This window comes from Eubalaena glacialis, chromosome 11 (assembly GCF_028564815.1).
Source record: "Eubalaena glacialis isolate mEubGla1 chromosome 11, mEubGla1.1.hap2.+ XY, whole genome shotgun sequence".
NCBI classification, from domain to species: domain Eukaryota; kingdom Metazoa; phylum Chordata; class Mammalia; order Artiodactyla; family Balaenidae; genus Eubalaena; species Eubalaena glacialis.
In genome coordinates, this window is record NC_083726.1 from 61,286,988 (window position 1) to 61,314,816 (window position 27,829).

Sequence of the window (27,829 nt, forward strand, 5' to 3'; positions counted from 1 at the left end):
CACCTGGCAGGGCTGCCCTGAAGCCTTGGAGCCCTAAGGCCCGGCTGGCTGCGACGCTGCTTTGGGCGCCATCTGCTGAACAAAGCCGGGAACTGCACCCTGGCACTTGGCCCATGGGAAAGAGGCGGGGCGTTGAGTGGATGCCTCCCTGCCTGCCCTCCAAGCCTCAGTGATTCCCAAGCTTCAGGATGTGTTCCCTCTCCAGCTGTGCGGAGACCACCACCCAGATTCCAACCTGTTAGCCAAGCTAGATTGAGGACACAGTGGCTATTCACGAAGAGGCCCTTGCTGGGAACTGGAAAGGTCACCTCTCCCCCTTGTCCAAGACACCGAGGGGCCAGGGTAAACGACGAAAGCTGAGCAGAAGTGAAGAACCTTCCTCAGACCCCACAGCCAGGCCTTTCCTGTCTACTGCTTTTGATTTTTCCAGGCAGTGGAGGGGAGAGGGGAGGAGGGAAGGCAAGATTCACCCCTCTTTACTGAAGAAGTAGTGTGATGGAGAGAAAAAAGAACTTCAGAAGTGTAAGGTCCCCTTCTGCCACCCTTGCTGTGCACCTCAGGCAAGACCTCACCTCTCTGGGCCTCCATATATAACAGGATGAACACCGCACCAGGGTTTCATCAGCTTGAAGAGACAGTGCACGTGAAGATGCCCAGTGCACTTTCACCCGGCAAACAACACACACAGCCAGGCCAGGTCTCCCTTCTTTATTGATCTCTGGCTATAGCAGGATTCTGGGAGACCAAGGGCGGGGGTGAGTCACATGCGTCTCTGCCCCACTCAGGGTGGGGTAGGAGGGACAAGTGGCAGGTGGCAGGTCTAAGAGACCATGGATATGACTTCACAGGAACAGGGCCCACTGTACAAATGCGTGGTTGGTACAAGACAGGAGAAGGGCAGTCACCTGGACTTGGGCCCTTCCTGGGACAAAGTGGGGTGAGAGGAGCCTGAGGCGAGGAAGGGGCAGGCGCCTGGCTGGGCTCTCTCCAGAGGACACGAGAGCAGCAGCCCTGAGCCCCTGCCCGTCTGCCTTCCACCCACCACTCCCCACTTGTCCTGGGGAGGGGCCTCTTGGGCCGGGGCTAGGAGGGGGAGGGACCCTCTCTGTCAGCAGCACAGGATTACTGGGTTACACCTCACCCTCCCCACGCGCCCTTGACCCCAACCCAGCTCTCCCGCCTGTGCTCGTAGGATGTATCCTGAAGGTGCTTTGCTGGGGAGACTTCAAAGCACTTTACAGACATTGGTCGGATGGGAGCCTCCCAGCCCCAGGGGAGAGGAAGGAGGCAAAGGGTTCAGGACTCAGCCAGGGCAGGTGACAAGCCCCAGGGGCCTAGACCAGTCCCGAGTCCTTGGGGACCCCAGGAAAGGCCTCCTCTCAGCCCCTGGTGGCAACGGCTCCTCTTCCCCCGGTCACCATTTCAGAATGGGAGAGAGGGAAGATTGCAGGGTCTGGGCTGGGGATGGGACTGAAGCAGTGCAGGTCTGGGGTAAAGAGGATGACCCCCATTCCCAGGCCCTAGAAAGGTACCATGCCCTGAAGGAGCCCACTCCCCTACCCTCACATAGGGCTCTGAAAACCCCCAGCTTCCTATCCTATTCCAGCCCTTCCCAGGGGAGGAAAAGGGGGACCCAGACCTGCCAGCTAAGATCTGGGGTGGGGGCTGAGGAAACCCCCAAAATGTATTGCTTAGAAACTTGGAGGCAAAAAAGATGGGGGAGGACCCAGGGGGCTGGCATCTCCAACCCTCCCCCGCAGGCCCTGGGAAGCCTCCAGGAAGCTCCCCTCCAGCCAATCATCTGGTCATAGGGAGAGTCCAGAGGCAGGGGGGATGGACACAGTGACCACTGGGAGCCTGAAGTTCCCCAGTCTTGCCGCCGGGAGATTAAAGTGCGCCCCAGTGGTTGTCGGATGGGGACAGGCCCTTTCCCCAATCCCACAATCTCTGGCATTTGTCCTTCGGGTGGGTTGTCTGTTCCTTGACGTCCATGCTCCCTTGGAGCAGATGGGGGAGCCAGTCCCGATGGATGGTGCTGATGACATCGAACACTTCGGACCCGGTGAGGACCTGGAGGAAGGGGAGACAGCTCGGTGCTCTGATCTCCGCCTTCATCTCCAGCCTGACTTACCTTCCTCGGGTCCCACCGGATCCCCACTCAGTCCCGCTTACAGTTGAGCAAAAAATGCCCTGCAGAAGGAGCTCAGCCAGGGCGCGAGCGGGGCTGGATTGAAAGTCATGCCCAGCTGACCTCCCGGAGCCTTGGGCCCTGACTGCTGCCTCTCCCCAAGCCCTCACAAAGGAGCTGCTCAGCCCCACTCCTCTCCTCCTGCAGGTGGGCGGACTCTGCTCTGCACTCAGGCCCCGGCTCGGGTCTGTGTGTTCACTTCCTCCATATCCCCGCTGGGAAAGAGGGAAGGACCGCCTTGCATCCACTGAACCCCAGAGATGACCCTTCAAAGAGGCCTGTGGGACACCCCGCTGGCCCGACTCCCTGCAGAACCTTAAGCCCCTCCCCGCGCACCGCGACAGGCTCACCTGGGCCAGCCCCCGGCTAGTCCAGATTCCCGTTCTGGCTGTGCTCATCGTCGGCAGGGGAGGCTGGGGCCTCTTCCTCACAGGGCGACAGCTCGTCAATGGACATCTGGTTGGTGACGCCTACAAAGGGGCATGAGGGAAGCTGGGACCAGACCAAGCAGTATATTTCCCCCAAACCCAAGGAATATGTGGAGACAAGTAAGGGATTCTCACACATCCCCCTTCCTTCGAGCTGAGCTACGTTCAACCCATGCCCACCCGGGGAGAGCCTCTCCAAGCTTGCTAAAATGCACAGCCCTCAACGCCCACGTTAAGGAAGAGATGTCCCAGCCGGGGCCACCAGGTTACCACATCCACAGGGCACCACTGACAGACCGCAATGTGCATGGGTCCCTCGGGTCGTGGCATGTGGCTGTCCCTATCCTCTCTCAAGTCTGCATTCTAGAACAGTCCAGGCCAGTCAGCCAGTCAGTCGTTCCTGTGATCTTACTGCAGCCTAGTCAGTTCCCTTCCCAACTCAGGGAGGGAGTCAGACAAAGGGTTGCTTGACGGGCTTAAGGAAAAGGGACCCGCTACTGCTGCATCAGCCGCCCTCCCCGCAAGGCCTCATCCTCCCAATGGACCCACCGCTTGCCGCCTGTTCCTTCCATTTCTGCTTGTTCTCCTGAATGTATTTGGTCCAGGTAGAGCGGAAGCTGACCACGTCGGGGTTGGGGTCTCCCACTTCCACATCCAGAGAAGGCTGGCGCCACTGGAAGCTAAAAGCCAGACCCCCAACATTGCAGAGGTCAGGCCCTGCCCACCCCAGAGCCATCTTCACAGCCCTTGGAGTAGAGGGGATGGAAGACCAGGAGGCTCAGGGAGCCTCATCCTTCTCTTTTCCCTCTGCTAGGCACCCGCAGTCCCCATCCCTCTCCACACCTTCCCTCCTACTAGAAGGAAAATAAAAGCAGATTAGCAGAAAGGCAATAAAGACAGAGCTAATGGGAGAGATATAAATACGGTGGAGGGAACACAGGTGCAGACCACACTCCCTGCCCCGCCTCCTTCCGCCCCTGTGTGTGACTCGCAGTAGAGGGGCTCCCACTTTTGGAGTCGCCTGCTTCTCCACGCCCGCCATGCCTGTACCTCCTCCCTGGGAGTCGGTGCTCTCTGTGGGCTCCCGGCTGCTGCCGCCACCCTCACCTGGGCTGGGTTTTAGACTTGGAGTCTTCATCCCCCATGGGCTGGACACTCTTCTCGGCCACATCAGTCAGCACAGAGAACGTGGGTTCCACGATGAAGTCAATGAAACCTGCAGTGCAGGGGTAACACAATGGAGCCACCTGACCTGGGGGGCTGGGCAGAGGATATGGCCGGCACAGCTGTGCCCCCGGCTGCATGTAAAACAGGGTCACCTGGGGCTGAAAAGTTCCCGGTGGGGGCAGCCTTTGCGATGATGTCTTCGCGACCCCAGAGAACTCCACCCCAGGACTCCATGCTCTAGCACAGCGGGCTTGCCGCTACGGGAAGAATGGCTTGGAAGGATGCGGACTTGGAGAGGTCCTGACCCGGCCCAGCATCCTTTAGCCTTCGCAACTCTCTCCTCCCTGCGGGAAGGGACACTCACCAATCTGGGACTGTGCCACGAGAGTGGAAGTGCGGTCACAGAGCGGAGAAAAGGGCAGGCCCAGCTCTGCCTCTTTGTCACCCTGGGGGAGCAGACAGGGCGGGGAAGCACCTCAGTCTACCAGATCAAGGTGCAGCTGGGGGTAGAAGGGGCTGCCGGGGGAGAAGAGGGATCTCTGTGCCTTTGACCTGGAAATGAGTGGCATGCAAATGCCACTGCCAGCAATTAACTGTTAAGCTTTTCGGAGATGACATTGTATCCCATGGGTTTGGGATCAGGTTGGCAGCAGCAGGCCACTGAATGGGGAGCTGGAGTAGGAACAGGAAACTTGGAGAACAAAGGGGAGAGAAGGCCCCATGGAGGGGGGGCGGGGCGGGGGCGGGCAAAGAGGCCTCGTACCTGGCGGAAGAATTCCTCCATGAGGGCCTTGGTCCAGCGGCTGTGAACCGACCACTGCTTGGTTGGGTGGCTGATGTCAGCAGTATGGAGCAGTAGAGACAGGGCCTTGGACTTATCAATCCTATTGGGGCAGATGGCAAGGGGAGGGAGACTGATCTTTTAGGAAAAGGAAGCCTGGACCATTCCTAACTTCCCATCACATGCCCTCTCTCAGATCAAACTTCAAACACCCTGTGAGGCTAGACACACACACACACACACACACACACACACACACATTTACATATGTATAGGAAGCAGCCCAGGCTCTCAGAATCAAAGGGCCTGGGTTCGAATCCCCACTATACCTATCACACACTAGCTGTGTGACGAAGAGCAAATTACTTAAAATTTACATATTTCATTCTCCTCAATCCTAAGTGGAAATAATAACACAATCTGCCACATAGAGTTGTTCTGAGAATTAAATGACATACAGCATATAAGTATTTAGAAGAGTGTCTGGTACCTAATAAGTGCTCGGTAGATGTAATCTATAATTATTATTATTATAATTATTATTATTATTTCCCAACAATGACACGCTCTGACACTGCACACTCTCCCACACACAGACACCATACATTAACACACACCTTCAGGACACACAAACACAGTCTGTTCTCCCTTACATTTATATACTCCCACCCACTTTTAAGCAACATTAGATGTAATTATGGTATTTCTTCTGTGCTTTTTTTTTTTAACCTCACATGACTCTCCCAATAGCCCTATTAGAGTAGGAACTGGTGGCAAGCTATTGTGGAGGGAGGCATTACATTTTCACATTTCACAGATACAGAAATGAGTCCAAAGAGTTGAATGCTTTTCCATTACATTCCAGAGTAAGCCTGACCTGAAGCTGCCCTGAGAACGCCCACCTCAGACCCCCAGCCCAAGCGCTCTCCAGTAGACCGGCTGCCTGGGCTGTACACAAACCCAGGGCCACGTGCACACACATCACATACACGAGATACACTCAGATAGCTGGAGCCAGGAGAGTTTCTATATCCAGGTAAAGACTTGTCACACCCTTTATCCATGTGGATGCCCCCCCCAATTCACACAGCCCTCACTCTGGCCTATGCCCAGCCACACCCCACCATATCTCACCTTTCCAGCTGCTGCAAGGCTGTCTTCATGGACTTCACTTGCTGGAAATGGCAGGACATGTCTGTGGCCAACACCATCTCGATGACCAGGGCCCGCAGCTCTCTGAAAGGACAGAACCCAAGTATTGATCAGCACTGCTACGCAGGAGTTCCGGGAAGTGGGAAAAGAGGGTTGGGGTGAGGGGGTCTCTAGGGATGCCCACTCCTGGCTTCTGCTCACACAAACTCATCCTTGGTGAGGTTGATGAAAATGTTCATCTCATCGTCCTGCATCATTCGGAAAACAGAGCTGATGTGGTGATTCTCCAGCACGGAGCGATCATTGTACAGGATGGCGCATTCTGACCTGCAAAGCCCAAGTCACCGTGTCCGGCCCTCTGCACCTCCACCTGGCCCCTCCTGCCCCTGCCACGTCCCCACCCCTCACTTGGTCTGGATGTGGAAGCTGTTGGTAGTGCCGGTGTGCTCATAGTCGTGGATGGCTGCAGCAAAGATGATGGCCAGGACCTCGATCTCCGACAGGCAGTGCTGGGAGAAAGAGACAGACGATGAGAGGGGGCGGACCCCCTGCCGGCCCCTGCCCAAAGACCTCCACACACAGGCAGGACCGCTCAGCCCAGCCCTTCCATTCTTCGAGGCCAGCTCTTGGGCTAATGCAGCCACGTTTCTCAGCTCCCGGAATGGCCAAAGACCTTCCTCCATCCCAACCAGCAACATTCCCATCACATCCCGGCACACATCCCCAGCGCTGCCCATGAAGTTACAGTCCACCCAGGAATACTCTAGAGTGAGTAAGCCCAATCTGACTCTGTAAAGACTTTGGGATGCCAAAGGAGAGGAACCAAAGAGAGAAAAAAGGAAATGGGAGTAAAGTCTAGACTTCCCGGTTCTGCAGCCATAAGACCCTAAGTCACAGAAGAGTGATTTCCAGGGCACCTACCACCATCCCTGTGCGGAGCAAGAAGCAATGGACCGTCTGGGTAACGTCAGCTGCATGGATCTGGTTATGGTAAGGGTTCTTGTACTTCCCATAGCCTGTCTCCAAGGCATCCAGGAAAGTCATCAAAAACACAGTGGGAATCTGCAGTAGGACAGAGGAAATCGAGATTTGTGGAGGATGTGCGGGAATGGCAGCGGCCGAATACGGAGGTCAGCAAGGCCCTTTCTTTGGAAGGCAACAGGGCATAGGAGAGCGCTGGCTCTGCAGTCGGGTGAACCTGGGTTCACATCCTGGCTCTACCACCTGCTGGCCGTGTGACCTTGCGCAAGTCACGTGCCTTCCTGTGCCTCAGATGCTTAACTGCAGAATGAAGATAATACCACCTACCTTGAATTTAACGAGATAAGCACAAGGCACTTAGTAAGTGTTCTCTAGAGAGTAACTATAATTATTATTATTTCCCTGGAGATTTTTAAGCAGAGGAAAGAAAGTTTCCCTCCTACCTTCCAACCACTTCACCCCATCCCCAAGCCAATACACTGGAGAGGGGCTCAGAAGCAAACGAAAGAATAAGATGACCCGGAGAGGCCCCTCTAGCCAGATGTGGATCACCCCCTCCTCTGAGAAGCCTTTCCCCACCCTTCGACCACCACACACACACACCCAAGCACCAGGAGCCAGAGCTCTGTCGGGCCGCCGGCTACTCAATCCTGTCTCGGTCTCTGCATATGCCCTGGGGTACGTTTGCTTCCTTCAAAGGCCCAAGGTTCCCAGAGGGCCGGGCTGGTCCCTAGATCTCTGAGGCTGCGAGGAGAGCGGGGTTCAGGACTTGAGGAAGCTTCTGTAGAGATGCGCAGTAGTGACGAGACAACAGAGGATGTGCCACTAGTCAGTCAGACCCTAACATCCCCCGCCCCAACCCCTGGAGGGCTGTGCCCCAAATTCAGGGAATTTTAAAGGACTGTTTCCATGACAACCGCCCTTGCTTTTGCGTTGCCATGGTGTCCCTGGAGGAAGGGAAGGGGAGGGGAGGAGCATGGGAGGGGCTGGGTGCCCAGGAAGGGAAGGTGGAGCTTGAAAAGGGCGGCTCCAAGGGGTTCTCCACTACTAGAGCAAGAAGGCGCCTCTCTCTCTAACTGCCTTGGAGCAAGGTGGGCTGGGGCTAGGCCAAACCCAATGTGATGCAGTTACTCTCGGAGTTCCCCGAACCAGTCCTGCCGGGTGAGGAAGCACCCATAGGAGAACTTGGTGTCTGCAGTAAGCCTGAGAACCAGTCTGGAGAAACATGAGCTGGGAAAAGTCTTAGGAAAAATAAGAGCCTGCTGTTCTCCGTCCTGGAGAGGGCAGGATTGGAAAGAAGAAGAAAACGCAACTGCAGAAGAACAGGGCTCAGGGAGGCACTGAAGAAACTCTCAGCTGAGCATCTCAGGGAAGTTCTGGAAACCCCTTGGGAGTTGTAAAGGGAGGAGTCAAGGGTCAAGGAAAGGCTCTCACACACCAACAGTCTGTTATAGTGAAGTGGAGGCACAGGTGGCCGGGTGGCCTTCCAGAGCCCTCTGGGAGGGGCCCTCCGGCTGGACTCCTTTGACCCCCCCAAACCCCTCAGAACACATATGCTCTCCTCCACCCTAACGCCTATTGTCACCCCCACCCGAGTGCTCACCAATTATCCCCATGGCGACTCCTCAGCCCCCCTCACCCTCCACTTCCGAGTGTGGTTTTTCCACGTGCAAGTGATTTTTTACCAGCCCCTGTTCCCAAAAGACGCTCCCTCCTGGCACAGGATCTGAAGAGGACATTAATCCTGTACACTTCCTGGCCAGCCAAGCTGAATGGAGCAAATGGAGTTCACACCCTCCCTCCCCTCCTACAGCCCCACCTAGCCTTGCCAAGAGCTGACCCTCTCCCTAAAATTCCTCGGACAGAGACTAGAGCTGGAGGGGGAGGGGAGGGAGAGCCCCCCACCCCCGAAACAAATGGAGAGACGCTAGTCCTGCAGGGCACCAGCTGAGAGCATCCGGCCTCTAAGCCTCCAGCGTCCATGGGCAGGGGCAGGAGGGCTGAAACAGGGAGCTGAACTTGCAGCCAGCCTGGAGAGGACAAGTTAGGGGACAAAGCAAAGGGCGAGAGTGCAGAATCCTAGGCTGGACAGTTGCAGGGCTAGAATCTTCCCCTAGAAAGCAATACATGAAGCCAGGGGCTGGGACTGCAGCAAGTGAAGGAAAGGCTAGACTGGGGTGTGCACGGGGCGACTTCCCTGACAGTGAGACTGAGCCAGGGAGCTTGTGGAATCTGCTGCTTGTTGGGACTCTTTGAGAACAGGGTGGTGGGAGTGGAGAATCCTACCCAAAGGCAGGGATAGGATGCTGCCCAACCTTAAAGCGGCTGATGAGGTTGTGCCGAGTCAGCAACTCAAAAACAATGGTCCTCAGGGCGTGGTCATCAGCTGCCCGGTTCAAGGAAAAGACATCAAAGCACCAGAGATCCAGGTTCTGTGGAGAAACAAGGAACTAGGCAGGGAGACTCCCAAGGGGGACATCCCCTGCAGCAGCAAGGGCTGCAGGTAGACTTCAAGGAGGACTTCCCAATGATTACAGAGGCTTGGGAAGCAGGAAAACAAAGAAGTGGTAAATAGGCCTCTTTCTTCCCAGATATCATTCAGTATGGGAGTGACAAGAAGTCAGCAGTGTGCCTCTTGAGTGGGGAAAAGTTGTTTTGAGGAATATGGAAACAACAGTTAAAAGGGAAGGCAAAAATCATCCCGTAAAGAGTCTGAAAGTCCCAAGGACTCTTCCACCCCCGCAAGCTTCTCCTCTTGCCTGAAACCCCCGGGATCACCTTGAGACAGTTGAGGACCGCAGTGGAATAGGTGGGGCCCACAGAGGTGTACGTTCTCCGGAACATCCTGAGGGAGAAGAACGGAAAGGAGCCCAGGTGTGAGGTCTGGGAATGGGGTCGGATCAGGCGGGGCTGTGCGGATAGGCCGTGGGCATGTGGGGCTGGTGGTACAGTGGGGTCCTGGAAGACGAGGGTGGCTGGGAACGAGGGACACAGCGAGGGGTAGAAGCGGGCAGGGCGTGGGTGAGCCTCACCGTTCCACGAAGATCCCAGCCTGCACCGCGTGCACGATGCTCCGGAACTTGGGCTTCTCCTCTGCTCGGCGGCCTTTGGCCCGGGCCTGCTGGGTGAAGGTGGAGGCCAGCCAGTCCCGCACCTCCGAAGGCACCGCGTCAGACCGCAGCTCCTGCAGCTCATCCTCCGTGTCCAAGATTTGCCTGAGGCCCCAGAAGGGGAGTCACAGAGGAAAGACGGCAGGTGCTTCCACAGCCTAGAGGCCCAGGCCCAGCCACACCTTGGAAACTCTCACACCAGCTCTCTCCCCTCTCTGACCCTCCCTTTCCTTTCTTTCGCTAAGTCTTTTTACTTCTGTTTCTCTATCTGATGTCTCCAATAATGAAACAGGTCACTATGCGAGGTAGTGAGCACCCCAACTCTGGAAGTATTCAAGCAGACAGTGGAATGGATACCACCCATCAGGATGTTACAGACCAGCAGCACTGTCCTCCAGAAATAAAATGCAAGCCACGTATAAGTTACTTTAAATTGTCTAGTAGCCACATTCAAAGGTTAAAAAGACAGGTGAAATCCATTTTAATGATAACGTTTCTTTAACCTAATACACACAAAGTACTATCATTCCAATGTGGAATCAATATAAAAATATTAATGAGATCGTTGACATTCTCTTTTCAAAATCTTGTGAAATCCAGCATGTATTTTACATACACACACATCTCAATTCACACTTGCCAGGTTTCAAGCCCCACAGCCATGTGTGACCAGTGGCTCCCACCCTGGGCACGCAGTTCTGGAAGGCCTCCGCACTGGGAAGAAGGTTAGGACTAGATGAGCTTCAAGGTCCCTTCCGGCTCTGGAACAGTGTTCTCTTCTTGATGTCTGTGTTTGTCTCTGTCTCTGCAACTCTATGCCTGTACCTCTGCCGATATTTCTACCTATAGATCTATCTGCCCTCCCGCCCCTCCTCCCTGCTCTGGCTGGGTCAGGTTTCTGTCTGACTCCCCGGCCCTCCCTGAATCACTGTGTCTGTCTGGTATCTTTCTCCTCTGTGTGTGGGTTTCTCCCCGCAGCCCCATGTCACCACTCTCACCGCGTCTCATTTATGTAGACGGCCTCCAGCAGGGAAGCGGTGTACTCCAGGTTTTTCTTCAGCTCCTCAATGTTTACCTCCCCATTCTCCAACTGCTTCACCATGTAGCGCAGCCTGTAGGGGCCCGGGTACAGATAACCTGCTTAGGCGCTGCCACCTTGTCAAGAGAACAGGATACCTCTAATAGGATGCATTTTACAGAAACAGCCTCAGTCTTCCATAACCCATTAATCTTTCTAATAGCATAACAGCAGCTGGGCTTCCCTGGTGGCACAGTGGTTAAGAATCTGCCTGCCAATGCAGGGGACACAGGTTCGATCCCTGGTCTGGGAAGATCCCACACGCCACAGAGTAGCTAAGCCCGTGCGCCACAACTACTGAGCCTGCGCTCTAGAGCCTGCAAGCCACAACTACTGAGCCCACGTGCCACAACTACTGAAGCCTGCGCGTCTAGAGCCCGTGCTTCCCAACAAGAGAAGCCACGACAATGAGAAGCCCGCGCACCGCAACGAAGACCCAACATAGCCAAAAATAAATAAATAAATAAATTTATTTTAAAAAAAAAAGAAAAAGAATCCACCTGCCAATGCAGGGGACACGGGTTCGAGCCCTGGTCCAGGAAGATCCCACATGCTGTGGAGCAACTAAGCCCATGCGCCACAACTACTGAGCCCACGTGCCACAACTACTGAAGCCCGTACACCTAGAGCCCGTGCTCCGCAACAAGAGAAGCCACCACACTGAGAAGCCCATGCACCGCAACAAAGAGTAGCCCCCACTCGCTGCAACTAGAGAAAGCCCACGTGCAGCAACAAAGACCCAACGCAGCCAAAAATAAATGAACAAATTAATTAATTTTTTAAAAAAAGAATTAAAAAAAGAACAGCAGCTAATGTTTTTCATCTCAGGCCATTGCCACTGCCTGTACTAAGTTTACCTAGCCCCCAAAGTTAAACCTCGGGCTCTTCCACGGTCCCCACCCCCCTCTGACCTCTCAACGCCCCCCTTCTAGTCAGTGTTTCCTGAAAACTCTTGTTTAGATTGCCCTGAAAACTCTTGTTTAGATTGCCCGGGGCCCAGCAGAATTAGGCAGGTACAAGCTCCCGGGGTGATGTTTTGGGGATGCGCTGTTTCATAGTCTGAATAACCAAGATCTGAAACTGCTTATTTCCCTCTAAGAGAGGGCTTTGGGATCAACAGCCATCAAAAGAGCCCCAGCATTCTTTCATTATGTCTTTTGGTCTTGGCGGGGAGGGGGTACATGTCCACAGCCCCTCTGTCCCTGGCAGGGATGGCAAAGACATAGAACAAAGACCAATCTGAATGCTTTCGCCTGGCCTCACTCCATCCCGGCAGAGCTAATCGATTATGATTCCAGAATCCATCAACCAGGACAAAGCAGGGTTAACCCCTGCCTCCCCAGTGCCACTCCAGAGAGAACCTCTGGCCAAGGGTGACTGTACCCATCCCCTACCTCTGCCCTGTGGCAGCTTCCCACAGAGACAAAGTGGGGAGGGTGGGGTTGGAGGTCTCACTTACTGGATGCTTTGCCTGAAGGAACAATCCCTCATATTTTGCACTCATGAATTCCAGGGGATTAACAGGGAGGCTTCTTAAAAGTCCGGTTTGTGACTGCCTGAGTCCAGCCCAGGCAGTCACAAAGCAAACAGAGCTCTTTGACTTTAGATGGTGATTTTAAAGAAAGCGATGAAACATTCCCCTCTGGCTCCTTCCCCCAGCCCTGCCCCACCCCATCCCACCTAAAACCAAGGTGGCGTGAAATGGTGGCCAGCAGAGTTCCCCACTGAGAGGGGCTTCAGAAACCCAAGGTCACCCTATGAGTCAGGGAGGAGAAGAGAATGAGTCAGGGACCGGAGGCTGAAATTAGCATCCATTCCCAGGGATGCCAGGGGAGGGAGAACAATGGCATTCCTGAACAGAAGCAACTCTAGAATCCCGGGGTCTCAGCAGCTTTGGAATAGGGGCGTCCAGAATAGCCAACCCCAGGAAGCGTCACTGGCCAACTCTCACCTCAGGGACCAGCAGTCCTGGCCAAAGACAGGTCTGAATGCAAATGGGGCAGAAGGGAAAGGGGAAAAATGGGTGGGGAAAGAAGTTGGAGGGTGACGCTGCAGTCTGCTCGGTGGGCTATCTTCAAATATCACTTCCAGCCTTCCTGTTGCACCATCTCCATGTGGAAAGAGCAGGTGGTTCAACAAGGAAGAGTCCGGGTTCAGTAAAGCTCAGCCCCAGCTCAGGCTTCATTAGGGAGGAGGAATAGAAGCTGACAACATAAAAGGCTTTCCGGGGGGCTTCCCTGGTGGTGCAGTGGTTAAGAATCCGCCTGCCGATGCAGGGGACACGGGTTCGAGCCCTGGTCGATCCCACATGCCGCGGAGCAACTAAGCCCGTGCACCGCAACTACTGAGCCTGCACTCTAGAGCCCGCGAGCCACAAGTACTGAAGCCTACACGCCTAGGGCCCGTGCTCTGCAACAAGAGAAGCCACTGCAATGAGAAGCCCACGCACCGCAACGAAGAGTAGCCCCCCGCTCGCCGCAACTAGAGAATGCCCGCGTGCAGCAATGAAGACTCAACGCAGCCATAAATTAATTAGTTAATTAATTAAATTAAAAAAAAAAAAAAAGGCTTTCCAGCCAATGGGCTGGAAAGGAGCAACTGAGAGCTGACCAGAGATCACAGAGGAAAGAGATACACTCTGCCATTGGGGCACACGGCTTCCCTCTCCTGGTCAGTCCCCATGGCCAGGGACCCTCAACTCTGGGGACGCACAACCCAGGAAGAAAAAAAGGCCTCTGGTCCCATCTCTTCCCAATCCCAGCCCCAGTCTTCCATTTCGATCAGCCCCTTTTACAGCGGAAAACTCTGCCCACTAGGGGTCAATGCCCACCACCAAAGTTCTTCTTTCTTGAGCCACCTAGGGAAACACACATTCCAGCACAAGCTCCCAAGTGAACAGCCAAGCCCATGGGTGCTCATTTGCATGTATCTGCATAATCTCTGACAATGCTGCCAGCTCTACATTCTAAAAAGGGCTTTCTCCTACATTATCTCCTTTTGTCTTCACAATGGGCCTAGAGGGAGGGAGAGAGGGAGGCGGGAAGGCAGTGCTGCCCCTATTTCCAATGCAGAAACCCAGGCTCCCAGCACAACTCTGGGAGGCAGGACTCCTGGATGCAGACCTTTCACTTCCTGGCTCTGAGTCCTGGGCAAGTCACTAATTCTTCATCAGTGCCTATCAAAGTGTGGCCTGTAGACCACTGCATCTGAATCACCTGGGATACTTGTGAAAATTTTAGATTCTGGGCCTCACTGCACACCTACTGAACCAGAATTTCTGAAGTTTGGGTCCAGGGATCTGCATTTTTAACAAACATCCCAGATAATTCTCATTCACACTAAAGTTTGAGAAACTTTATTTTCAAGCTTCAATTCCTTCATCCGTTAAATAGTGAGGATAATAGTAAACCACCTGTTAATAAGAGGATTAAATGAAAGAATGTATGTGAAAGGCCTGGCATATAAAATGAGGCTCTTTAAACATGATTTGAATTGGAATTAACTGACCAGCATCATGCTGGCCCAGCTCACGCCTCACTCCCTTCAAGTCCAACAAGCGCCTGCCTTCTTGATCCCAAGTCCAGATGGAGAAGAGTGAGCCTAGTTTGGATGGAGGCTGGTAATTAGGAAGCCCCCTAACAGAGGAAATGAGAGGATGATAATGACCATGATCTCTCCTTTATAATTACAAACCTGACTTGAGCCTCACAATCTCCTTATGGGGGAGGTTATAAGACTCGTCCAAGGTCACAAAACTTGTCAATCTCACTCAGGTCGGCAAGCCTACAACTCACTCTACTGGAGCCTAACTGTGTCCCAAACACCAAAATCGAGGCTGGACCCCACTGCATCACAGCTCCTTCAGGGTCAGTCGTCCATCCTTCCTGGGGTGATGGTGTCTGCAGACACCATCAGACCCCCAGGAAACTGGGGGTGTCTTGATGGCACTGACAGTGACTTTTCTATCCTGGCTGCTGTGCCCAGAGCACATAGTACATGCTCGGTAAATGTTCATTAAACAATAAAAGGGAAAGGGAGCAGATTAATCAGGTCGGGGGCTATCTGCCAGCACTCCCAGTTGAGATCTCAGGGCTTGGGGAGCAGAGTGCGGTTGTAGGCTGGCTTTCAACACACCCCTCCCTCCAAGTTCCTCCCATCTCCACCTCTCGATGTTGTCCAGGAGCTCTTTTATAGCTCCTGTTGAAATCTGAACCCAACATGATCCAGATACCAGAAGGAGGGGGGTAGGGAGGAAAAGAAAGATTAAAGAATAAATCTGCCAAATGGGGAGGCCAAGGAAGGGACCTGGACTCGGGCAGCTGGAAGGATCCAGGTGCTGAACTTCTCCCTCCTGAAGTTACATAACTCTCCCCACGTGTCTCCCCAAGACACTTCCTGGCCTGGCGGGGGGCCTCTCTGATTCTAACGCCCTTCAGAGTTAGGATCTCCACAGACCCACCCAAAGTCCACACCTTGGCATTCATCTGCTTGGATGAGCAGGATGCTCACCCCTGTCCCGTCCTCGTCCAGACCTAAGGAAACCTGGAAGCTTCCCAACAGCCCTTCCACTCCACTCCTAGCCCTGGTTCACCACCACCACTTCTTTCTGCTTTATCTTCAGTCCCCATACCACGACGGGAAAGCCTCAGGTCCTGACTGCTGGAGGCCCCAGTCTCTCCCAGCTCTAGGCAGCCAGCTGGAAAAGGCAGCTCTGAATAGTAATAATCCCAACGCCCCAGAAGAGTGCAGCTTCCCCAGCCCCCATGGGATGATCTGACGATTTCCAAAGTCCCCTGCCACTACTTCCAGCACCCACACTCCCTGAAAGATCACTGTAAGTAGGGGGCTTAGGACAGGGCAGCCTCAAGCTAAGAGGCTGGGAGTTGAGAGAAGAATCCTATTTCCCTCTGGAGGTTTTAAGACCAGATGAGGAGATATTGGAGGAATATGAGGTCCTAAATGATGCTGGGGGGTCAGGAAGGAGAGAAAGAGGGGAAACACTGCTAAGCCACCTGCCACTGCTAACACACACACACACACAGCATATGGGGCTGTCAAGTCTTGATCCCTCCCCTCCACCAAACTAAGACTGGTAGACCCACAGCAGCCTGTCCTCCTCCTCCCCTCTCCCTTCCTCATCCCTGGCGCCTACCTGAGGATGGGGCCCTGGAGGTGACTCCTCGGCACAGCAACAGGGCTTGCCATGGGAATCAAAGTTTCCTACTTCAGAGTATCAAAATGCTGCCCCCGGGCCCCCTGGGCCCCTGAGGGGAATGGCTCCCTCTTGGGTCCCTGACTTCCTCCTCCAGGTCTCAGCAAAAGTGACTGACCAGAGAGAATTTGGGGGAGGGGAACAGGAGGAGCCTGGCTGGAGGAAGGAGTGATGAGGCAGAGACCCAGCCCACAGCAAGTGGGTGAGAGGCCGCAGGAAAAGTTTCACATCTGAATCAGACTGAAAACGAGAATCTGTTCTCAGAAGAATCCCAGAAAGGACAGAAATAGTACAGGCCAGCCCCTTGCTCTGAGGAGGTGGGGCTCCTCTTTGGGGAGAAGGAAAGGATTAGCAGGAGGCTTAAGGGTGCAGGGACAGGGAACCATCCTGAATTTGTCCATGAGAGGAAGTCTGTAGTGAAGGGAAAGGGCCCTGCAAGAGCCCCTCAGCGAGGCTAAGGCAGATTCGGCTCCCTCCCAGGGTCTTTTTCCGGGGCCATTCTTCAAAATGAGCTTTAACCCACCTGAAAGGATGGAAGCAAGACCGGAAGAGAACTAGAAACTGCAGGAGAGGGGCTCGCTAAAGCTAGGGATCCGGGGATCCTTACCCAGAGGTCCGCTCAACAGGGAGGGAAGCCCCCGCCCAAGTAGTGACTGAAAGTCAGAAGGACTTGCTCATCGAAACCGAGAGGCTGGGCAAGTTTCTTTAATACTCCCAGCCCCAGTTTCCTCATCTGTAAAACGGGGACTGGGGAATAACCGTGAATTAACTGGAGAGAGGTCAATCCAGCCCAGAGGGAGAAGAGAAGTGATGGGATAGCCTAGAAAGTGCCTGGGAACCAAGACCCCTCTTCCTCCTCCAGGCTTTGCTCTCGCTCAGGTTAGGAAGAAAACAGCCCGGCCTCTGCAGCGCGAAGTGGACGTGCGTATACAGCTCCAGCCCGCCTCCGGATTGGCTGTGGGGTGACGTCACCAACACAAGTGCATTGGGGTCGCGATTGGTCAGCGGAGGGGCGAGGAGGGGCTAAGGAGGAGAGCCGGAGTGAAGCCAAACGCAGCGGATGAAGAGAGTTCCGCTCGATTACAGTCTCCTTAATCTACGGCCTAGGGCTGGGGGTAACGTGAGGATGAGGAAAAGCGGCTAGAGGGGATGAGTATGACAGGAGAAAGAGAAAAGAAAAGAAACGGGCCAAGAGCCAGGATTTTATGATGGGAAGTCTTGCTCCAACCCCGCACACACCTCGCCTCGCACCCCTCCCCACCAAAAGCAGGGAGAAATTAAAATACCTTGTCACTGTGCCATAGCCTTGAAGGCTTATAAACAAATGAAGTTTGGGAAATTACTGGGACCAGCGGAAGTGGGCTTCAGCAGCAACAAGAAGCAGCAATGCAGGTTAAATGTCTACAAAGTTGTGTTCTAGTAAACTCCTGGTAGCCATGCAGCGCGGCCGCTGCGCTAGGTAGTGTTTTTAGAGAGAAAGGACTAGACCCAGAGTCAGAGACCTAGAACTGCCACCCAGGGGATGAGGGACAAGTTATTCAGCCTGCTCCGTAGACAAGCTCGCTTGGAGCGATACAGATGGGGTGGGAGTGGGGCCAGGTGGTACACCAGCAAACACCAACCCAAGCCAGCTCCCCTCCCTCACCTGACTCCAGGCCCAGCCCCCTGAGCCAAGTAGGCACTAACCTCAACCATCCTACTGAAAGGTAGAGATTTCTTAGACTAGAAACGCTCTAGAGAGGATGTCTTGTCCATCCCTCTGCTCTCTTGCCCAGTAGAACCAAAGATGGTTGGACAAATAACGGCTTACCACATCACCCCACGTGCATACATGCTGCATCATCCCAGCGTGCACCCCGTACATGGTCATCCCAGCCTATTATCAACTGTTCCTAATTAGAAAGGATATTGATCAACCACCATCCCTTCCTGGGAAAAAAAATTTCACACGTATCCACTCACCCACACATATACACACATGCCAACTCTACCTCTGTCTGAGCTAAGGAGATTGTTCCCTGGATGGGAGGCAGGGCATAGATGTGATGATCCCAGCATGAATTTTCCTTCAGCCCTTAAATGTAGTTTTAAAATAGCAAGGAGCCCAACTATAATGCCTCCCTCCCCGGTCCATCCCCACCATTTCCCACCTGCACTGAAGAACAGGAGCTGGAATAGGGGATGAGCAAAGCATAGGAGACTCTGCCTGTGGTCAGAGAAGAGGGGTGTAAGCGGGAGTGGGTGGAGGGGTGCTGGGGAAGGGATTACCTGGCTGATCTAAAGGCTCCAAAATCTCAGAAATTGAAAAAAATCAAGGAAATCATCTAAATCCAATAGAAAAAGGATGTGAATTAAAATCAGGAGATTTTTGCCTGGACTTTAGCACTATGTGTGACCTTGGACAAGACACCCCGGGCTCCAGTTTCCTTGTCTGTAAAATGGGTAAATACACGCTTCATAGAATTCTCACAAGGATCAAACGAGATCATATGAGAGCACCCTGGGAACTATAAAGTGATGCATAAATGCAAAAGATTACTATTTAGTTTTTATTTTAGTTAGTTCATTACAAGTCCTCCATGAACAAAGTCTAGTTCATTACAAGTCCTCTATGAACAAAGTCCCCTGTGCCCACCCTTGTACCCAGGGCCCCTGATGTGGAAAAGCCCAGTCTCCCCGCCACCACCATTCCAGATGTCTGGGTCTCCTCCCTGGCTCCTTATTCCAGGGACCAGGGAAGCAGCGGAAGCGGAAGCTGGGGACATGCAGAGCATGGAGCTCCAGAAACCAGGAACAAGCAGATCCCCACCTTACCCAAGCACTGCCGCTCCCCTCACTCCCCTGGCTTCCCACTGCTGTACAGGCAGCCCCAGTTCTGGCAGCTGGCTGGGCACAGTGGCGGAGGTGGCTCCAGAGATAAAAATAGCCCCCCCGGTGACAGAGCTGGGGTGCCATCCCGGGAGGCGGCAGGCCTCAGGTTGACATGGCAGCGGTGGTGAGAGATCTCCAGGTACTGGACAGAGGAGCTGGATGGAGGGAGGGTCGAGGGAGAATTGGGCAGGGCCTGGGGAAGGCTGGTGGGTAGTGGGGGAAGGACAGGAGCCAGGCGAGTGGAGGGAGATGAGGGAGAGGGGCAGGAGGTATTAAGGGGGCAGGGAAGGAAAGAAAGGACACTTGAAAAGCGCTGCTGCAGAAGGTCTGGGAAACACTGAAGAAGAGGGGGATGAGTCGGCTCACACCCTGCGTGTGGCTGAAGGCAACTCCCCCTCCGCCTCCTGACCAGATGCCCTTTCTAACAGGTGTTCCTAGCAACGGCCCAGCACCGCTCAGATCAGCTGAGGTGGGGGTAATCTAAGCAGCTGGAGCCTTAGCCCAGACTAATAAGGACCCAGATACCCCAGCTGCCTACCCAGCACACAAGTGAGTCACCTCTCCCTCAGGCTTCAGCCCTTGAAAGAGGGAGGAAATAGGAGGGGTGGGCAAGAAGGTCAGGGGAAGGCTCACCAGAGAGGATGCTCCCAGGACCCAGCCCAGAAGACCTCTGTCTCTGGTTCACTTGCTCACTCCTCCTCGCCCTCCCTGCACTATTTAATTCTGCTCATTAACCACCTCCGCGTGGACCACCCCACCGGCCCTCCAAGCCACATCCCAACAGATGTTCCCAGCAGATGCCCTGCTTCCAGGGGACCTAACAGATGTTGAAGGTGGCCTTGGATGGGAGAGTGAGTTGGAAGCTTGGCAAGGTACTGACTGCCAGTGTGATGGGAGCAGCTCTAGATTGTGAATCAGCAGGATTTGAGTCTGGCCTCAGCCCTGCCCCCCACCTCACCAACTGTTTCTGGGCCTCAGTTTCCCCCTCTGTAACACATAATGGTTCTCAGAGTCACTGCCTGGGTTGGAGGCACTAGGGAAGTAGGGTGCCTGGGTCTCGAGTCCCTGGTTGGAGTTTATCTTTCTGACTGGCTCACTGCTTCCCCCAACTTAGCCCTAACCTGATGCTTTAAAGGAGGAGGGTGGCTTTCTTCTTTACCTTAGGAAGGTTACATTCTAACCTCCGTGAACTTTCCAGGAAGTTCTCCTTCATATCTATCTTCAGTCCATCTCGCTGCAATGAAAACAACAGCATTTTCTTGGCATTTCAAAGAAGAACAGAAAGGAAGAGAATGGGCAGGACGAAGAAGTCTTTGGGGTGAGTCTGGTGCAATTTGATTTATTATATTTCTTTCAGATTGGAATTTATAGAGCTACTCCTTGTAGAGAGACAGTTGGAGCCTGATGACACTGTTGGCATGTGTGCTCACTCAACCCAGGCCCCGAGAAGTTTCCAAACAAGGTGGGCGCAGAGGAGAGAACTAGGCAGATGGTGCCAAGTTAGATGATCAAGAGATGATAAACAGGGGAGCAGAGAAGCCAAGGAATAGGAAGGAAAGAAGCTTCTCTAGTCCCCAGGTCCTGCCTGCCAGAGAATCATTAAGCCCCCTGGAAGCCAAGCTCCCTTCCCAACCTAAATGGTGCCAACACCAGCTGGCAGGCTAATCCCACTGCAGCCACTGTAATTATTTGCAAGTCTGACTTCTCATTGCAGCTGCGGAATCAACTGACCTGGGGGCCTGGCTGGATCCAACAGTACCACCTGAGTACCCCCTTTCTAGCTTTTCTCCCAGCCCTGAGCCCCCAGGCCTCTCCCTGGATATGCCCTTTCTCCCCCAAGCCTGCTTCTGCACCAAAACCCCATCCCAGCTCCCTCAGTGGACCTCTGCCAGGTCTGGGATGCTGAAGTCATATCCTAACCTGCTGTTTTCTTCCCAGAGAGGGAGAAGATGCCGCTGGAACTGAGGGGAGAGGAGCAGCTGCAGGGCTGGGGACATGGGAGACAGAGGGGCAAGAGCCCTGGCACTAGGGACCTTCCTGCAGTGAATGGATCACAACTCACTTTTCTCCTTTTCCCTTCTCAGTAGCCCTTCTTCCCCTTCAAGTCCCATCTTTGTCCCACTCACTATTCCCAGGATTCTCCCCCAGTTCTCGGGGACCATTAAGTCTTCCTCCCTTAGGGGACAATCTCATTATATAACAACTTCCAGTCTCCCAGTGGTCTCACCTGCAGCCCACCTGCTGCCCTGGTTCTGACCCTCTTTCTCTGCTGCTATCCTGAAGAGAGTTGGAAAATAGCTACTCAACTTCCATACCTGCGAAAATCAGCCCCCTGAGATCCAAAGGCAATTACCTGGCTTCCTCCCCAGAGGAGCTGGGAGGATGAGGTCACTGAGAAGGCGAAAGAAAGGCCTTGCAGAATACAGGAGTTGAGGCTGGGCTCATAAGGCGGCCCCAAAGGGTGCCTGCAGCAAACTTGCCCTGAACCATCACTGCAACAACGCCTGAGCCTGGGGAAGCCAGCGGGGGAGGGGTGCGGTCCTGGCTCCTGACCAAGAGACAGAGGAAGAGGGACAAGAGAGGAGAGCAAAATAGAGCCCAGCAGAGAAAGAGAAACCAGAAAGAGATGGGAACAAAGGAGGGAAGGGGCAGAGGAAAGGCTGCAGGAAGACTCAAAGAAGAGGAAAGCAGAGGGAGCAGAGAAGCTGCAAACAAATCCTTGATGATCCCCTTAAAGACTCAACAAAGAGGGAAATATCTGTTTCAAGGTTCCCGGCTCCTCCATCCCAGTCTGATGGGAATAGCCAAAAAAATAAAGAGGAGAAGATGAGACACAACCCCTCACTGCATTGACTTCAGGAGCTCCCTGGACTGGGGGCGGGTAGAAAGGGTCTAGAGACATCCAAGCTTCCTGAGTCTGTCTGTCACCTGGCCTTCCAGTCCGATAGCATCATCCCCAATCTATTTCACCCTCCTCCTGGCAAAAGTGATAAGTGGCAACCTCAAACGTGGGATCTCCTCTGTCTTTTTTAACCGGCCTCCTGGGGCTCCCGGGCAAGCAGAGTGCTTTTGGGTTCTAAGGGACTTTAGAGATTCTCTAGAATAGGATGTGTCATACCTGGTCATATCACCCCCAGGCCTAGAGACTTAGGATAAATGCCAGAGGGGAATTCCTCCAATGCTCACGGAACTCACCAACGCAGTCCCTAGGCTCCCCACACCCACCAAAACTTAAAATTGCTCCATCCACTTCTAGTTTGACCAATCGGAAAGAGGTGACAAGGAGTAAGTTTCTCTCTTTTCTTTTGACCTCAGGGGCCCACACCCTTTGTGGGACAGCCCTCTTCCCACCCCACCCAGCCTTCTATTCTCTAAGCTCAGTCACCTGCCTCACCCCCTCCAGACAACCACTCATCAGCAAGACTCTTCCAAATCAGGTCCCAGATGCCAGGACTCGAACCTATTAAGTCATTCATATTCCTGCCTCTTGAGTCTTTATTTTCTCCCCACCCAAGCCAATGGCCACCCATTTATTCCCATTCCGCTGCCTCTTCACACAGCAAGCTCTCCCATGCTGAAAGAACTTCAGACTTTATCATTTAACAGCCACTTTCATATGGACGCTACCAAATAAAGAACAGAGACGCAGAGATTATGTGACTTCAAGATCATGCAGCTAATACTTGGCAGAGTGGAAACAAGAACTCAGGCTCAAGTCTCCCAACATTCCCTCTGCTCTTCCACTGCCACCACTCTGGTCCCCGGTCCCCTCCAGCCACCTGTTCTGACCAGAGGTTTGTGAAGTTCTCCCCTTGGTCTAAATTTGAGTTCCCGTATCTCTGCACCTCCCCCTCACCTTACTGCAGGTGTTTTCCACCCTCTACCATCGAGAGATGCCTCATTCAAGACAATAGAGGGGGATATAAAACCCAGGGAGGAGAGATTCCCTTCGCCATGGTTGGATATAAAGGAAGAAGGGCCAATCCAGGGAGGAAGGCACTAAAAATCATTCCCACCAAGGCCTGGGAGAAATGATGCTCCTTTTTCTCCAGAGGTCCAGGGAGCCAGTTTATCCTGCAATCTTCATGGAAACTCCACAGCCATATGCAGAGAAAGGACAGCAGCACAGTTTTCAAAACTGGTAAGAGCCACAGAAGATCAGTCCATGGGTCATATACAAAATGAAGACAAAAGGTGGGATAAGTCAGTGAGGCACCCAGTCCAGTCCCTGGGCTTCTTCCTCCTGTGCATTCGATCTCCCCAGGATTGTCCAAAATTTGGGTCTGTCACAAACACATACACCAGATCACACATACATATTATCCCATTACCTATACACACACTCACGTACACACGTACATCATCTCATTCACACATAGGACAATTTCAGGTATTCAGGTAAGCGCATGTTTATTATCCCAACATATTTATTATCACACATGCCATTTATAAACATAAAAACAGACATCGTTATGGAGCTCACACTCCACCAAATGTCCTTGTCACGCACATCAACCTTTACCCAGATTCATATGTATACACGTCAGGCATTCACAATTTCATCCTGATATGTCTCGTTCACATATCCAGATTGTTTCTGTATCCTCTCTGTAACTCCTTCAGTTCCAGGCTCTGTTCTGAGGTCCTCAAAACAGAGGACCACACCTTTTGTACATCACCCTCTAAAAGCAACAACAAAAACAACCTCTCCCTTTCTGCCATCCCCATGCCTACTCCCCTCACCCCCTACACACAGGAACACACACAGCACAGAATCAGAGACAGAACTGGGCTCTGTGACATATACAGGTATATTCATTCATTCATTTGTTCATTCCTTTATTTAAGAGCAATTTTTGAGTGCCTATTATGTTCTGGGTCCCACACTAGACTCTGATGAAACAAAGATGGGCAAAAATAATCCCCAACTGGGTCCTTGCTCCAGGTCCCCTGAAATGTCCTTGAACCACAGCTTAGGACATTGGGTCTACACCATGGGAGCCTGAGTGTACACCATGTGGAGAAAGGAGAAGAGAAAGGGATTGCGTCTATACTATCCCAAGGAAGAGGGAAGTTCTGTCTGTAAAATTCCAGGAGGAACTGGAGCAGAGAGAAGAGAGTGATGCTTGTACTATCCTGGGAGAGAGAGAGAGAGAGATCATATATGTGCTTTTCCTGTGTAGGTAACCCCCCAAAGGAAAATATGAGGCAGATACCAGAATGGTTGAATTTTACCATTTAGATGGGTGTGGCAAAAACGAGGAGCAGGGTGCCTTCTCTACTCTCCACTCCATCTGTTGGAGTTGATCCATATTACAAGCTCCACAGAATCAGGGACTGAGTCCATTTTGTCCACCACTATATCCCCAGCATCCAGCACATCACCTGCCCCACAGGGGACACTCAATTAATAGTTGTTAAATGAATGAATGAGCTAAGGATGGCAAACCAATCTCTGCTCATAGCTTTTCTTGTTTCACAAAAGACACCAAAAACCCTTTCAACTTCTACTGGCCCTTCCCCACACTCCTCAAGGCTCTCTGGTCTCAGAGAAGGGTGGGCAGGCAAGTCCAGTCCTCCGTCTTAAGGTTAGAGATGCTGAAACTCATCTGGCCAACCCATCATCCCTGAACTGCCTGTCTCAGCCTCTCTCATGCCTCAGCCTATTAGTCTGCTTAGGTAGGAGAATCTTCCTGCTAGGTAGAGGTGAAATCCCACACTCAGAGACTCTCCAGCTAATATGCTCCAGATTCTGAATTTAGCTTTGGCAGAGTGCTAGTACGGGAAACAGAATTCCTGGATGCCCTTCCCAAGAAGAAATTGCCCTGGACAATTATATTCCTATGGGCTTTTTTAACCAGAGGAAAAAACAGCAGGCCCAGGTTCCCTAAAGAGAATCTTGATGTCCCAGATTAGAAATTAAAAGGGTCATAGGGGTGGGGGAGATAGGATATGCTGAGCATGGGAATCTATATATTCCATCTGTCTTCATTTCTGTTCAGTATCCAGTCCTGAGATAATCACGTCCATCTACCTCTTTCCAGACTAAATAGCCCTTTCCCACCCAGGCCTATTTGGGGACAGTGGTGACTGGGGGTGAGGGTGAGGGTTCTATTTCCATTTAAAGGAGGAAATGCCCTCTTTGCTCACCTCTTCAGAAACCACTCGACCCTGAGAGTTGTTTCCCTCTCCTACCCAGCAAAAGTCCTAAATCCTTTTATTTCCCTTCATCTGATTGGCAAAGCACACACACACACACACACACACACACACACACACACACCCAATATTCAAACAGGGCCAAATCTAGTAAGCTATCAACTTGGGATCTAACTTGATATCAAGATCTGCCTCTGCTTTGAAAAAGTGAGACTGGGAGTCTATTCCTGGTAATTAACATTGAGGAGATGGTACTTTTCTGGGTAAGTTATTACATGTAGCTAGCACTCTTAAGGACCAGATTGCTGAAGTGAGTGAAAACCAGAAGTCTCATCAATAAGATTAGTGATCCTCATCCACAGTGATCTCCTGTAAGGACATCTCAGCCAACACACTCTGTAGGGGCAGCTGCCTCTACTCCCTTCTTTCCCTGGGTTTCAGTGCCTCCTTGTGAGGGTCCTCTTCTCTTGCCATTGACCACTTCTCACACTAAAGGAAGAAATAGCAATTTGCTTCCAGAAAAGACCTGTGGTTAGAAAGGTGTGGGAGAGAGTGAAATGGTAGAACCTGCTCATTTGCAGCGTCCCTTACCTGGAACGGAGGCAAGGGAAGTACATGATGAGCCACCAGTGCTGTGGGGAAGCATCCTGGGACACCTTGAATTCTGCCACTTATAGACCCTGTGGGCCCTTCTTTGCCTTTTGACCACTTCCCTACCTACCCTTCTTCCCAGCTTAGTTCCTGTTAACAGAGCAGTGTTTTCTGTCAAGAATCACCCGGGGCTCCTCCCAACAAAAATCAGTTCAATCCGGTTTTCCATTTCTTCATCCCAGAATCTCATTCCAAGGCTGCAGTTCATGGAGCCCGCAAATTGCATTGGTCAGAGACAGCAAAGGAGGGGACCGAGAAGCACATTTGAATTCCACTATGGCACATTTGTTGCCCACTATGCCTCCATTCTCCCTAAGGCCTCTCTAAGCAGCTCGTGTGTAAATCAGACCCACGGGCCCAATATAAAGGCGTCATCTTATCACCACAGGTGAATGCTTTTTAAAAAACACAATCATAAACATCTATCCATATTCTACCCCCATCTCTCCCTCTGCCGGAGCCCAGAAATGAAAAGCTTCAGTGCTCACCATTGAGAATGCTGGGGAGGAACTGGGTTTGGAGGTTGTGTTTCCTGTATTTCCTCACCAAACATCTGCAGCCTCTTTCCTAGGGCCATGGAAAGTCTTAGCAGGGAGAGGAGCACTTCCCTAGCTCTGGTTAAGAATCAACAGACTGCGGAGATTACCCGATGGCAGCTGACAGGGAGATAAACATGATGCATGGCTTGTCTTTGACCCAATCCTCTCCTTCTCTGATGAGCAGGAAGAAAAGTTCCTTTCCTTCCCTGGAACTGGAGTATGGGACACCGGAGTCCTCCCCTTTCCCATTTATTCCTCCCCACATGCCCTCTTCCTGCAACAATAAGATGCCTAAATGTGCTTGGAGATCCTTGGGAGACCCTACAGCAACAAAAAGGTTTTGACAGTTACCTTGCCCCTGTCAACAAATCTCTCTTCACCACCACCCCAGCTCCCAGGTAGGGGCTCCACCCCTCCTCCTCCAGATCCCAGGTCAGGGTTCCACCCCTTCTCTAGATCCCAGATGGGTCCCCCATTATTAATATGCAGAGAGGTGAGCAGCTCAGGTATGGGGTGCCCCGCCCCCGTCCATCCCCTCCCCCCCCCACCCCGTTGGATGCAGGAGGCGGAAACCACCAATCCCAGTCGAGATACATATGACCCACAGGTTAGCACAAGTATCCCCATGCAGTAGATCTGCAACTGTGTGCAATCACTCTACACACATCTCTGTGACCCTGGGACAGTCATGCACACACATGTGATGTGTCTCACATCTGCACGCCCATGCACATGGATACGTGTGAGTCAGCCTGGCACCTCCCGAATGCTGCCTGTCCGCGGCCCTGCCACACCGCAAATATCGTGCCGCCTCTCTGCGCTGCATGTGTCACCCGGGGGGTCCGCAGGCACATCGTTAGCTCTGCAACTCCTAAACCCGCTCCAACCGGCCGGCTTGCTCCGCACATGCCTTGCACATGTGGTCTGGCCACGCTTGTCAGGGCAGCTTATTTCCTCTCACTTGCCAACATGTGCGCCCGAGAGAATCCAGCGGCCCGGCTCCGGCTATCCCCCGCCTTTCCAGGCTCCCTAAGATCCCTTCCCCCAACTCCCCTCCCCGGGGACTCACAGAGACCGAAGCTTAATCCACATCTTCTTGCTGGGGGCTGACTTCAGCTCCAGGTCTGACGGGCAGTCCGACTGCAGCATCTCGGGAGGGCTGCTGGGGGACAGCTCCATGCTCAGCCTCTGTCTACGGAACAGAGGGAGGAGACAGCCCCGCGGCTCAGCCTCAGCCGCTAGCCGGGAGACCCGCGCCCTCCATCCCAGCCCCTTCCCACCTGCGGCTGGCGGGGACCAGCCAGGCCGGTGTCTCTAGGCTCGGCCCAAGCTGGCAGAGCTGCAGTTCCTGAGGCTCCTCCTCTCCCGCTGCCCAGCCGAGCTCTGGGCTCCCAGTCCAAGCCCTCCGCGCCGCCGCCGCCGCCGCGCGCTGCCGGAGCCGCCTCCTCGCCTCTCTCCTCCTCCCCGGGCCGGCTTCCCCTCCCTTTCCCCCCTCCCTTCTCCTCTGCCTGC

At 53.1% G+C, this 27,829-nt stretch overlaps 1 protein-coding gene across 5 annotated transcripts; it reads right to left on the reverse strand.

Annotated features, from left to right (window-relative positions):
• Positions 1-693: 693 nt before the first annotated feature.
• On the reverse strand, positions 694-27,736 carry PDE1B (phosphodiesterase 1B). 5 transcript variants are annotated; one of them, XM_061206319.1, is made up of 16 exons: positions 27,598-27,736; positions 27,387-27,509; positions 10,806-10,919; positions 9,730-9,912; positions 9,476-9,542; positions 9,013-9,129; positions 6,638-6,778; positions 6,125-6,225; positions 5,918-6,043; positions 5,699-5,800; positions 4,547-4,667; positions 4,148-4,229; positions 3,724-3,832; positions 3,166-3,296; positions 2,539-2,658; positions 694-2,070 (listed from the first exon to the last, which is right to left on the reverse strand). In XM_061206319.1, the coding sequence occupies exons 2-15, from the start codon at positions 27,494-27,496 to the stop codon at positions 2,555-2,557; spliced, it is 1,608 nt and encodes a 535-aa protein (XP_061062302.1). In that variant the 5' UTR covers positions 27,497-27,509; positions 27,598-27,736; the 3' UTR covers positions 694-2,070; positions 2,539-2,554. The 5 variants fall into 5 exon arrangements, 4 of the variants coding, with proteins under 4 accessions (XP_061062302.1, XP_061062300.1, XP_061062301.1 ...); XM_061206317.1 differs by having other exon boundaries at positions 27,387-27,476; positions 27,598-27,676; XM_061206318.1 differs by lacking the exons at positions 27,387-27,509; positions 27,598-27,736 and adding an exon at positions 16,038-16,342.
• Between the last annotated feature and the right edge of the window lie 93 nt (positions 27,737-27,829).

Bases quoted from the DNA above. Each gene is read 5' to 3' on its own strand.
- PDE1B (XM_061206319.1), bottom strand. From the start codon at position 27,496: ATGGAGCTGTCCCCCAGCAGCCCTCCCGAGATGCTGCAGTCGGACTGC. The intron at 10,920-27,386 runs GTGAGTCCCCGG...GGGCCCCTACAG, and splicing joins TGGATTAAGCTTCGGTCTCT to GCTGCGCTACATGGTGAAGC. The intron at 3,297-3,723 runs GTGAGGGTGGCG...TCTGGCTTTTAG, and splicing joins AAGTCTAAAACCCAGCCCAG to CTTCCAGTGGCGCCAGCCTT.